The sequence below is a fragment of the Parus major genome, chromosome 23 (genome assembly GCF_001522545.3).
Source record: "Parus major isolate Abel chromosome 23, Parus_major1.1, whole genome shotgun sequence".
Classification (NCBI taxonomy): domain Eukaryota; kingdom Metazoa; phylum Chordata; class Aves; order Passeriformes; family Paridae; genus Parus; species Parus major.
In genome coordinates, this window is record NC_031791.1 from 1809406 (window position 1) to 1822212 (window position 12807).

General features: G+C 45.6%; 2 protein-coding genes across 3 annotated transcripts in view; one reads left to right on the top strand and one right to left on the bottom strand.

The window, feature by feature from the left end:
- Positions 1–4030, top strand: part of FNDC5 (fibronectin type III domain containing 5) — a 16241-nt gene extending 12211 nt beyond the window's left edge. The window contains exons 5-6 of the mRNA XM_015649125.2: positions 1534–1667; positions 2306–4030. Of these exons, the coding sequence (XP_015504611.1) occupies positions 1534–1667; positions 2306–2347 (176 nt within the window). The 3' untranslated portion in view covers positions 2348–4030. The remainder of the gene's footprint in view (positions 1–1533; positions 1668–2305) is intronic.
- Positions 1–12807, bottom strand: part of LOC107214078 (S100P-binding protein-like) — a 25144-nt gene that overhangs the window by 7346 nt on the left and 4991 nt on the right. Inside the window, exon 5 of one of the 2 annotated variants that reach the window (XM_033519554.1) lies at positions 3133–9414. The exons of the other annotated variant lie outside the window; for it this stretch is intronic. Within the exon in view, the coding sequence (XP_033375445.1) occupies positions 9267–9414 (148 nt within the window). The 3' untranslated portion in view covers positions 3133–9266. Of the gene's footprint in view, positions 1–3132; positions 9415–12807 lie in introns of those variants that run through there. 2 annotated transcript variants of the gene reach the window in all.

Here is a 12807-nt window from a genome sequence, read left to right on the forward strand (position 1 = left end):
TATATCTATATATCTATTCTATTCAAATGCATATTCATATTCATAGACATATTAATATTCATCTTTATATATTTATATTTATATTTATAATTTTATTGTTTTCATTTTATATTTTTTAGTTCTATTTTTATATAAAATTTCCACAGAAATTTCTCCATCACAGAAGGGGATGGAGGAATCCAGGTGACACTGAATCAGATCCATATATAACTTATTTTTCTTTTCACCCTTATTTGCATCTCCAGAGACTGGACAGCATTAATTCCCAAAGCCAACAATCACATGAAAACTGAAACAAACTTAGAAGATTTCCAGAACCTCCAGGCTATTATTTTTTAGCATTTCTGCCATGTTTCAGTTGTGCACATCCCAGTTTCAATGCTTTGCCAGGGAAAATAATCATGAATAATTACATGGGGTGACTGAACAACCCATTCACCTCCCTAATCTGAGACTTGGATCAGCTGGGAACAAAGAATTTGCTAATCCCACAATTTCCCTTCCAGACAAATTACTTACATTTAAAAATAAAAAGGGTGTGGGGAGAATCTCTCTCTACATCAAATGCATCCTTTAAAAAGGTCTCAATACACAAAAAACCCTCCTTCCAGCTTTTAACCTGTCCTGTGTGACAAGATTTGGGAAAATCCAAATGGAACCAGTCCGTGCCCAGGGCTCTGGACTGAGCCAAGCCCCAGCTCTTGAATTTTGGAAATTTTGGAATTTTTCACGGCGTTTTCCTTCTTTGTGTGTCAGTTTTACTCACAGAAATCACACCAGGGGTGGCTGTGGCAGATGTTAACGCCTTTTCTCCTGAAATCAGCCATTTACCCACATTCCCAAAGAAAGAATTTGGGCCACTGTGTTTATCAGTAAAGCCTGGGGGCAACTGCCACACTCGTTTTATAGAGCAGTCCATGATGTGAAGATGCTGCAAGATTTAAATATATCTGGCTATTAAGGAAGATTTTCAAGGGAGGGAAAAGAAGCATCTGCCTGGATCCACTTCACCTACGTGTCTGGAATCCACAGGCAGAGATGTTATTTGGTGGAAACATCACATAAAATCTTCTCAGACAGACATTTGCAGTCATCTTACGTGCCACGGCTGCCCCTGCTCCCCTCTCCACGTGCCTGGGTGTGTGTGTGGGAGGAATTTTCCACTCGCAGCTTGTGCTGGTGCCCATTTGCAGGTGCTGGCAGGTTCAGAACCTCTCCTGTGCCAGCTCCAGCTCCAGAGGACGGGGAGCAGAGGACACATTTTCTTTCACCAGGCAGAAATTTCAGGAGCTCCAGTGCTCGCCGAACCGCGGAGTTGGTGTTGGTCGAGCTCCAAACGCAGGACTTAAACCACTTCATAACAGGGAGGCTGGAATAGAATTAATCTTCTGTGGTCCTGTCTAACTAGTTTAGCACGGAATTAAGGGAAGAGCCAGAGGCTGGCTGGCTGTGGGAACCGGGAATGCTGCCGAGGCTGGCCGGAGGGATGTGTGATGTCTGCAGGCTCGCTGATGTGATGCTCTCTCCCGGCAGGGGTGATCGCCCTGTTCTGCAGACAGTACGATATCATCAAAGATAACGAGCCCAACAACAGCAAGGAGAAAGCCAAGAGCGCCTCGGAGAACAGCACACCCGAGCATCAGGGCGGGGGCCTCCTGCGGAGCAAGGTGAGTGTCCGCAACCGATTTGTGCTAAATTCAACCCAAAAAAAGCCTCTGTTAAAAAATCCTCCCCCACCTCCAGAGCCGGGCTGAGGGATGGGAACACCCTCCACACCCACGGCTCTGCTGCTCAGGAAGGCAGAGCTTCACTCCCACCCCCTGGATCCTGCGTGGCCGAGAGAAATCAGGTTTCAAGCCACGTTTCTGGATGAGCTGAGCATCTCTGGAGGGGAAAAAAAATGAGTTCCTTGGGTCCTCCCACAGCAGCACGAGGCAAAGAGGACACTGGTCCTGTAATTAACTGGAGAGTTAATCAGCAGGAGCAAAGATGCTAACACCATGTCGAAGTGTGAATAGGTCAAGCCTTTAATTTATCCCAACTTATTTCAATTCATTTAACTTCCTCGTGTTTCTGTTCACATCCCCACCATATTTATTTAGTATTTTAAGTAGTTCACTGATTTATGATGGTTCAGAAGCAGTGATGAACCCCACAAGCCTAAAACCTCGACTCTGACCCTTTTTCATCATCGTGAAGGGGTGGGAACGAGAATTTTCACCAAACACGACCTGCAGACTGCGCCGAGCTCTGAGGTGATTTTCCCCCTATTATACATCCGGTTTTCCTTTGTTTTCCCTCCTAGTTTCCAAAAAACAAGCCCTCGGTGAACATCATTGAAGCATGACAGCCTGACACCTGAGAGATGGGCTCCATCCCTCACTCCCACTCTGAGCCGTGATGACTGGGGAGGTCAAACATTGTCGGGGCGATTTGCAAAACAAGACCTCGTGATTGCTGGCATCCACCTCCTCATCCGTGTTCTGCAAAGCATCTGGCCAGGAAGGGAAATCCTGCAAAAAAAAAAATAAAAAACAAAACAAAACAAACCCAAACAAAGAGGATGGAGAAGAATCAGTGATGCTGGAGTGATCCGTGAATCACCTGGCTTGGAGCAATGTCTTCCACGCTCCTTTCTACCCTCACACTCCATCTTCTGGGACAGCTTTCCTGGTTTTTTGGGAATGCACAAGGTTTTGTTGTGTCTTTCTCTGGTCTCACTGTCACTCCATGCAGGCAGTATTCCCAGGCATCAGGCACATCCCTCTCTGAGCAGGAAGCTCGTGGCAAACACCACGGAGAAGCCAAATTTTGGCTGCTGTGCGCTCGGGCCTTGCTTCGTTCATTGATGTGTGTCGTGTAACACGTCTTGCAGGTGGGTTTTTCAAACAAACAAACAAAAAAAAGGCATCCCCCAGTTTCCATTCCCACCAGGAGAACTTCCCCAGCTGTTATCCAGCCAGGCTGCAGCACGTTCTCTGCTGCTGCTGTCTCTCCTCTCTCACACTGGTGCTCTTCACCTCAGAAAAATCGGGGAACACTGAGGCACAGCCCAACATGAGGGGACACCAGAAGCTGTTATTTAGCTTCCAGGATAATTTCAACCATTTTCTGTGTGGTATTTTCAGCTGGGCCTGAGTCCACCACCAATGGCATAAAAGGTCCATAAAAATGTAGCCAGTCAGCAAAAAAAAAAAACAAAACAAAACAAAGAAAAAGACAAAATACCTGATGATACCGGTTGCTATGCAAGGTCTCCAGGGGCAAGAGCTGTTTATTGTGGAAGGCTCTGGCCTGAGGGGCATTTTTTTGAGGGCTTAAGTTCTTAAAAAGCTTCTTTTAGTAAAGTTTCTGTGTGGGAAGGGCTGGTTTTCCTTACACATCCTTGCCTGTGCTGTTCTCCTGAGGCTGGAAAGGCAGGAGTCTGCTGGAGACAGCCCTTCCCAAAAAGGATGAGGATCTCTCTCTTAGGAAATGCTGGATGTTTGGAAGTTGACAGGATCCCTGGGGATTGCTGGTGCTCTGGATAGCTGGGAGATGCAGGACCATGACATGAAAAAGATTTATTCTTTGTAGTGTGCCATGGGGTATCTGTATTTATTTAATTCCTCCACAAGATCACTCCATATGCACTTAGGGGATGAGGCAGGATCCAAATTGTTCCGTCACACTCCAAGAGAGGCTGGTCTGAGGGAAGGTTTGGAGCTTGTCACAACAAACCTGCACTCAGAGGAGCCTGGGTTGGGAGTCTCTGCAAAGAACCAGGCTGGCAGTGAGGAGCTGCCATCTCTCCAATGCCCCTGTCACCAGCTTTTCCCAAAGAGCTGGTTTGGGAGAAAAGCACTGGGAATTTCTCCTGCAGAAGTGCTGGTTCCAGCCAGGCCAACCCCAAAGGTGTCTCCAGGATCCTTTGCCTGAACATACTTTTCCATCACCAAGAAGGAGAGGTCACCACCTCTGATACAGACAGAGCAATAAACATTTTATAATGTACAATAAAAGATTAAAGGCATCTCTTGTGTCCTTGTAATGCCTGAATTTAATTATTTCATATTCACCCTCTTTCAGCAGCACACACACCCTACAACTGGGGGACTTCATATTTCCCAGACTTAAAACCTAAACACACCTATAACCTAAAATATTTTCTCAGTGTCTGGGTGGAGAAAACCCAGGGGAGTTCAGAGTTGGTTCTGGCTGCAGGACAAAAAAAAAAACTCTCACCATAAATAGCACCCCAGCCCTACCTAGCAAAATTCTTCAGCCACGTCTGTTATCTCCCAAGGAAGAAATAGCACTTGGAATCCACAGCCCGACAAAGGGAGATTTAGGACAGATGGTACAGCATGTGCAAAACGATAAGGGAGATGCTCTCTCCTAATCCTGGAGCAGACAGCCGAGCAAGCAGCCCTCAGAGAGCTGCTCCAGCAGAAATCCAGCCTGGTAATTTGGCAGGTTGGGGGGTTGTGTGGCTGCTTTTAAAGCCAGTTGTCCCTGGGAATTCAGACCATATCCCTTTTCTTTTCCCCACAGTTGTTGTTTCCTAGGGACAGATTGAAGCTATTTCTTTCCTGACAGAGATGTGATCACTCCTCTGGTAGATCAGAATTAAAGTGTCAGTGTGGGGCAGAGTTCAATATTCACATGTGGCAGGAGATGCCAGGGTTATTTTGATAACCTGCATTTGATAACCCAGAACTGCAGGCTTGGAGAGTAAAGAAATGTTGTTTGTGAGGAGAAACAAATGTGGGCTGGCAGAGTTCAGCTCAGACAGGGACTCCAAACCACTCAGTTCAAGTGATTCCCTTCAAGGAAATTTTTTAGCCACTCTGAATTGAAGTGGTGGAGTAAATCCACACTTTAGGAAAGGGTTATAGGAGAAGAAAGTTACTTAAAATGCTGCTGTTGTGAGGGTCATAAACACCAAAGCTTTAACTGCTGTCTGGGTATTAAATCCCACCGTAACCCATGAGAGTCAGCAATGTGTGAGCTCAATCCTAAACCCATCTTTAGAACAGAGACCTCGCTCCCATCAGCAGCTGCCAAAGATACTTCTGAGGTGTTTTACAGTCAACAAAGGCAAGGCATCAAGCAAAAATAAACCCAAGGCACACTGAGGGAAGTCATGCTGGGCCACAGCACAGCACACCCTCCAGACCACCCACGTCCCCCCACGGGTTTTCGCCCTGGCTGCTGATTTTGACTCATTGTTGGAAGCGGGAGCTGCGAAAGGGAGGTTTCAATAAATACTAAAAAGCAGCAAGAGGGAGTGGGCTGCTGTGCCAGGGATCCCAGAGAGGCTGATCTCCTGCTGATCCCTGAAAGCAAAGCCAGCCCAGCTGGCTCGGGACGAATCCCATTGATTTCCAAGAACCCACTGAGCGGAGATTTGGGACACAACAGGAGCAGGGAGCTGCAAACAAAACCCTTCGCCAGCACAGCCAGGGCGTGTTTGGAGTTAAGCACCGCTCTCCTTCTTCCTTCCCAACACTGTAATATTATGCCTACAAGTACAATTTAACCAATAGATTCCTCCCCCACGAGTTTAGCAAAGAGGAGCCGAGGGAGGAAGTGTGGAGCAAACAATCCTGCACAGCGTGTCCTTCCAACTCACAACACAGCCCCAGCCACTTGTCACCCCCTCCCCCGGGCCACCAGGAACAGGCTCGGTGCTCCGGGGAAAAAGGGAACACGAGGCATTTTGATTCCCTGCCACTTCAATAGAAGCCGAGGAGGAAACACCTACACGGAGGAAAAGTGTTAGCACAATCTCAGCTGGTAATGGAGATGCCAAGGGAGAGGAACAGGCTGCTGATGGCAGTGTTTGCCAAAGACAGAAAAGGTGACATCACTCCAAAGCCAATGTCACAGCTGCACATCCATTTTTCCCCAGCAAAACACGGCACCTCGGCGAGGCCTGCGCTTCCCGAGGAGAGAGCTGAAGATGACACCATATGTTCCACCAAATGTAATTTCCCCCAGATTTGCAGCCAAAAAAAAAAAAAAAATTAAAAAAAATATATAAAGCAGCTTTTTAACGACGTGTAATGAGCTATTACAGCCTAGACTGGAAGCAGAGCTGACCAAATTCAATCAGCTTTTGTTAAAAAGCTGCCATATCAACATGCTTGTTATGCTAAAATATCTTGTGTTTCCACCACAAATCTGGCGTCTATTGAATTGTCTGCTGACCTCAGGCGTTAAAATGATGCTGTTCCCCCTTGGTGCTGCTGCAGCCCACACGTCTCGAGGAAAAAAAAAAGGAGCTGGATTCTCCTTCAGCCTCAATTTTGGTTAAGTAAGTTCCAAATGAAGAATCTTCATTATTAGTGACAGAGCCGGGGAAGGCACAGCTTGAATTTCAGATTCCCAGATGGAGGCAGCAAAGCTGGCAGCCAGAAAAAAAACCTCTTTTTCCTTGGAATCTGGACACGCTGGATGCAGAGCCCCACAATGCCATTTGACACTTTGCAGCATCACTGTCCTTTTGAATTCACAAAACCCCTCACCTTTAATGCCACCAACTGCTAAATTAAACATATTTATACCATCCAGACCTGTTCTGCACCTAAATATCCTCTTAAACCAAAAGGAGATTGTCTGCTTCCACTATTTCCAGTTTCAGGATGCAATTTCTTCCTCCTTACAGGGAAGAGCTGGTTAGTTTTTGAGAGGAAGGCAGAAAAAAAATCCCACACAGTGGTTTTATTTCAGTCTCATTGTTTTCCAGCTGGCTGCAATACATTGATGAACGCTATTAAATTTTTAATTGTGAGGCATTTTATCAGAGCTCACGCAGGGCTTGCACAAAGCCAGTTTTATTTCAGCTTTTATTGATATCGCTGCGTTCTACTACAGCAAAAATCATCAGCAGGGCCCTTGGCTGATCTCTAACAGCAAACACACAGCAAAACACTGTCCTTCCATGAAGGCTTAATCCACAATCCCTCCCTCCTCTCTCCACCATTCAGATGTGAATCATTTGCAATGTCAAAGAGGGAAATTTGCAGCACTAAAGCTGCCCAGAAGCCTAAATCCTTCCCAAAGGGCAGAGCAGCTTCATGGCAGAGTTTTACACTCCCAAAGAACACAAAACTCCTCCTGGAGACACCTTCAGCACCTTCCTGGCAGGGTCAGGAGCTGCCTGCTGAGAATTTCCACCCCTGGAAGTGTCTGGGGGTGGGTTGGACAGGTACTGGAGCAATCTGGGATAGCAGAAGGTGTCCCTGCCCTGACTGAGATGATCTGAATGATCTTTATGTCCCTTTCAACCCAAACCCTCCTGGGATTCCACAGATATCAGGTGAAATTGTCCCCAGACCACAGGTAAATGATTCATTTTTCAAAGAACTTGATTTGTGAGGTTCATTGGTTTAAAAGCCATCAACCACCATGTGCTGAAGCTCTCACGTGCTTCCAAGGGATTTCTCCTTCTCCCTTGATGCTAAGCTCTCTGTAAATAAAATTTACAGAAGTAAATTCTGTACAAAATTAAAACACCTGAGAGGTTCTGGACCTGACACTGGCCATGCCTGAGTCCCAAAAGTGCTGTCCATGGGTTCCTTCCTGCCTGGATTCTGTGAGATCTGGGATTTGTGCAGTCAGGCTCTACTCCAAGCTTCACTGCTGATCCTTTGGACAAATAACTTCCATTCTCCCTGTCTCAGCCACTGCACATTCAGGGCAGAGAGAAACTTTGCCTGTTTTCCAAAGTCCTGTCCCACTCTGGGTGCCACAGAATAAAATCTATGAACCACAAGGCTTAAAAAACGTCAGTACTGAGCCAAAATTTTGATTTCTTTAAGATCACACGAGCCAAAAGCATCTCCAAAAATAGTCAGATTGCAATGATAAAAATATGAGATGATTTTCTGCCTGAATAAACTTAATTTGCACTCCAAAATTCCACCTATAAATACCTAAAGGAGTCACAAGGCCCTGCTGGCACCCCTGGGAAGAACATTGAGAATATCAACCTATCCACCTCCAACTCATTTGGAGTTGCTCAGTAGCACAGGAAAAAAGAAAATGACATCTAAAAGCTGCAAAATATTTATAAACTCTGGTGCAAATCTCATGCTTTTGCAGAAGAAGTTACAAATGAAACTTAAAACCACCGAAAACCAGACCAATTAACACCTCTAAATGCAGAACAAGAACCAGCACAGCCCCTCAGCAGCAAAATGCAATGAATAAACACTGCAAGAGTTCAGGAATTCTCTGGAAATCAGAGTGTTTGGCCAAGTTCTCGCTCACCCACTGGGTATGGGTCAGAATTTGGGGAATTTCTGCAATAAAAGTTGGTCAAAAAGTTAAAACAAACATGAGAGGAGCTTTTGGATGAGGCTGGAGCAGCAGCATCTCTTGAAAACAAATCTCTGTTTCCTTGGTGCTCGCAGCTGGTACCTGATTTTCTTGGTAGGAGGTTTTCAAAGTCAAACCACATCCTAAGAAGGCACCTTGAGAAGTGAAAACATCAAAGTTCCTTTCAGGAATTCTGCCTGCTGCTTCATTACCTTCTTTGCAAGGCTCCTTCTCCCTGGCCCACCACAAAGGCTGAAGGTTCAACTTCAAACAAAAAGGAAATTTTCTTCACAAAATGCTTCGCCCACCTCAAATCCCCTCATTTGCATGTCCTGAAATAGTGAGACAAAACCCCACAAACTTCAGGCAGCCTCAGAAAAGTGAGATTAAAATCCAAACTACTTCAAGGGGCTTGGTTATCTGCAGGCCTCAGAGTGCTACAGAGCTTTGCTCCATCTGTGTTTTGAAAAAAAACAATTTTGCTGCTTTATTTTGATTTTATTTATGCACAGGGATGAGCTTAACTCAGGAAATCACATTTTTTAACTGAAAAACCATCTGGTTTTCAAAGCAAATTCCAACCATGGGGGTCACTCCTGGAAAACCACTGTCCAAACATCTGTTTTGGAGCAGGAACATTTGCCTGGCACTGGGCTGTCACCTCTCACAGCACAGAGAGTTTTCTTTGCACTGCTCAGCAAGAACAGGCAGTGACCAGAAGGGCTCCAGCCAAAGCAGCTTGATCTGGATTCCACTCAGAGCTCAGGAAAAGGCCAATTCCCTGGAATTCTGCCCTTCCCAGGGGCTCCCAGCCCAGCACAGAGTGTGTCCTTGCCCAGTCCAAACTCCAGGGTTTTTCCATCCTGCAGTCATGTGAAGGATGTGAATCACAGCTCCTTCCCAGGGAACACGGTGTCTCCCCAGAAATCCCAGGTCTCCTTCAGAAACTGCACAATCAGCTCCTATTTACCCAAAGGAACAACTTCTTGCCAAAAACTGATAATTCTAGAAGGGATTTCTAGAAGTTTTTCTTGAGAAATCCATGGGTGGTTTGGGAGGAAGGGAGGCTCTCCAAGGCAAACTCTCACCATACACAGCAGTTCCCATTGCCTGCAATAAGTGTAGAAGAAATCATGATATTTTTAAAGATTTTGAGCCTTCCTACATCTCAGTTCCTTCCCTTGGCCTTCTGAGTCAGAGGTGAAACGGGTCATAAAAATAGAAGGAACATTTCCTACTGCCAGGGGTGCACTTTTCACCCCTGAGGAGAGACAAGGACTTGGACCAGCTCTCACCATGACTCACTCCAGGAAAAGACTGGAAATCCTCTCCAAGAGGGGAAGTCCCAAGGGCAGATGAATCCCACCAGATATTTGGAGGAATTTATCCCAGTGCCTCAGCATCCACCCCAGGGCTCAGAGGCCTTTTGGCCTGAGGAAAAGGGGCTGGATAAACTCAGCTGCCATGAAACAGTGCTTAAAACCTTTGGAGTTCCTTCCCCTTGGGCACATCCTCATTCCTTCCACAACAATCCAGACCAAACTACAGATTTGGGATGAGGTTTTCAGCCAGTTCCACCCAGTTACAAACCAGGAGCTCTGATTAATTCAGCTTTGCCCCTGGACCAGGAGTATCACACTCTGAACCCCAGGTAACTTCTCACTCCCCTCACCATAAACTTAGAAATCCATTTTATCAATTCCCATCCCACATCTCTTGAAATTTAGGGTTTGGAGGTGGATTTCATTTGCTTTGAAGTGAAATCTCCCTCCTGAGCTCAGCCACTAAATGGAATTCTTCATTTATGTCAGCACAGCCCCAGTCCTGCACCTTCCCTGCCTGCCCTCCATCCAAGCAAAATTAATTTGGGCAGGTAAAAACTGCTTCAAGATTAAGGTTTTTTTTCCTCCCCTCAACCAGCTCAGCATCAATCAAGAGACCAGAGTCTTTCATCACAGAGTCTGCTAGCAAAGAGTTCATTTGTATTTCACAGATTTGTTTCTCCATCTGTTCCTGACACTGCTCTCCCTTTCCACCACCTTAAACACACTGGGTTTTTTTTTAAGATATTGATCTTTGTTATTACAGTAAAACCAGATGGTTTGTGCCTCTTTATAACGTATTTCCTCCTCCTGTCCCTTTGATTCCAAGGAAATAATTTATCAGGTTCCTGCCAGGTTGGGAGAAGCCTGATAAAATTTTTAAAAGCATCAAAAACCTCTAGCAAGCACACCAAGCCTCAAGGAGAGCTCCTGATGGAGTCCTGGTAGGTAAAAAAAAATGGATGGAGGTCAGACAGGAGCCAGCTCAGCTTCCCAGAGGTGCCTGGAGCAGTGGAAGGTTCCCTGCTCATGGCAGGGGGTGGAACAGGACAATCTTTAAGGTCCCTTCCAACCCAACCCACTCTGTGATTCTGCTCCAAATTACACAGTTTTAGGAGCCTCATTATTTGTGTAGCTGATCCAGCCCCAGAATTGCCAAGGAGGATCTCATCAGGAAGGAAATAATTCCATTTACTGCTGGATAAAGGGCAATAACAAAGTGCAAACACTGACAAATGGTCAGCTGGCAGAAATCTTGTGTGGTCAATTATCAGCCCCCCATTGCCAAGCAGATGCTCAAATCACAGCTCATTTTTACATCTGCTCCAGCACAGCCTCACCAGCATTTAAATTCTTAGGGAAAGCTGCAAATAAATGAATATATTAGGATTTAATAGCATTTAGAAAGCAGAATGAGAGGAAGCACAAGTAGAGCCATGGGGTTGGTCTCTTTACACAGCAGAGATGGCTCAATATGAGAAGTTTATCCTGAATATAAAAGGATTTTTTTTTTTTTACAGATAGTCAGTGTGACTTTAAGCACTCAATCACCCAATATAAGAATATATATGAGATATATGCAGATATAAAAGATATAGATATGAAAAATGGATTTTATATATATGGAAATTGTATTTATATATATGAAAGTTGTATTTCATGCAAGTGCAAGCCACTATGCAGACAAGAGAAAAGACAGAATCTTTCCTGTAGCCAGATTGGAATTCCCTCAGACAGCACAGCAGCAAGAGCCAGGATCCAAGGAAGAACAGACAGATTACGTAAAAGATGGGATAGCAAAGGAAACATTACCCTGAGACAAATGCCAGGAGATTTGCAACTCAAAACAGAGCTGAAGATTTGTAGCAGCAATATATTAGCTCCTGCTTCCCAGAAGGAATTCCCTCGCTGGCTCTAAACCTGCTGATTTTCCTTCATTAATTCCTTGGCATCACTCAGCATTTCCTATGCAAATGACACACCCTGGACACTGCTGCAGATCCAGGTGCAGGGGGACAGCACCCAGGGCACTGCCAGCCCACCCAGGAGCTTTTCATCTGGGACAACTGGCAGAGCCCACGCTGTCTGTTGGGCTGAATTCCAAGCCTACAGCTATTTGGAATAAGAAAGGTTTGCACTAATAAGAAAATCAAATTGTGTGCATCACAGATAATGTTCTTCCCCAGCAAAAGAGAGCTCGATTTCACTTGTCAGCCTCGCTCATTTAGAGCTCTTGCCTGATTTTTTGTGACTCACAACATACGTCTTGCATTTTTAATTTGAAAGCAAGAGAAAACAGGCCATTTTAGCTTTCCCTGCCTCGTCCCCTCTGCATTACTTATGCTGGATTCATCCTCTGCAAGCAGCCCTGTGGCGATGCAGCTGTTCCTGCTGCCTGCCTAAGTGCAGGCTCCACACACACAACTGTCAGCTTCTTGTGCCTCGCAAGAAATGGCAATTATTGCACCCATGAACACTCAAAATAACCACAGGGAGCCGTGGCTGGAAGCTACTAGAATATTTTGCTTCTCAGAACATCCCAGTCCTACCCATCAGCTGCCACCCATGAGCTGAAATCCAAACCTGCTCTTTGCAACACCTTCTTTTCCACACCCCCGCAGTCGGTGGCTCTTGGATGACACCACTGAGGCAACACAGAGAAGGTGTCAAAAATAAACCCAAATCTCAGCACTTGAGCTCAAGATTCCCCCAGTCTGAATCTCAGTCTCAGCACTTGAGCTCAAGATTCCCCCAGTCTGAATCCAAATCTCAGCACTTGAGCTCAAGATTCCCCCAGTCTGAATCTCAATCTCAGCACTTGAGCTCAAGATTCCCCCAGTCTGAATCTCAATCTCAGCACTTGAGCTCAAGATTCCCCCAGTCTGAGTCTAAATCTCAGCACTTGAGCTCAAGATTCCCCCAGTCTGAATCTCAGCCTCAGCACTTGAGCTCAAGATTCCCCCAGTCTGAATCCAAATCTCAGCACTTGAGCTCAAGATTCCCACAGTCTGAATCTCAATCTCAGCGCTTGAGTTCGAATCCCCAAGTCTGAGTCTAAATCTCAACACCTGAACTCAAGATTCCCTGACTGGAGGTGGCACTCAAGTACTCTGGGCTGGTGATAAGGTGGGAACTTGATGTTATTGAAGGTCTTTTCCAATTTTGATGACTCTGGGATAGC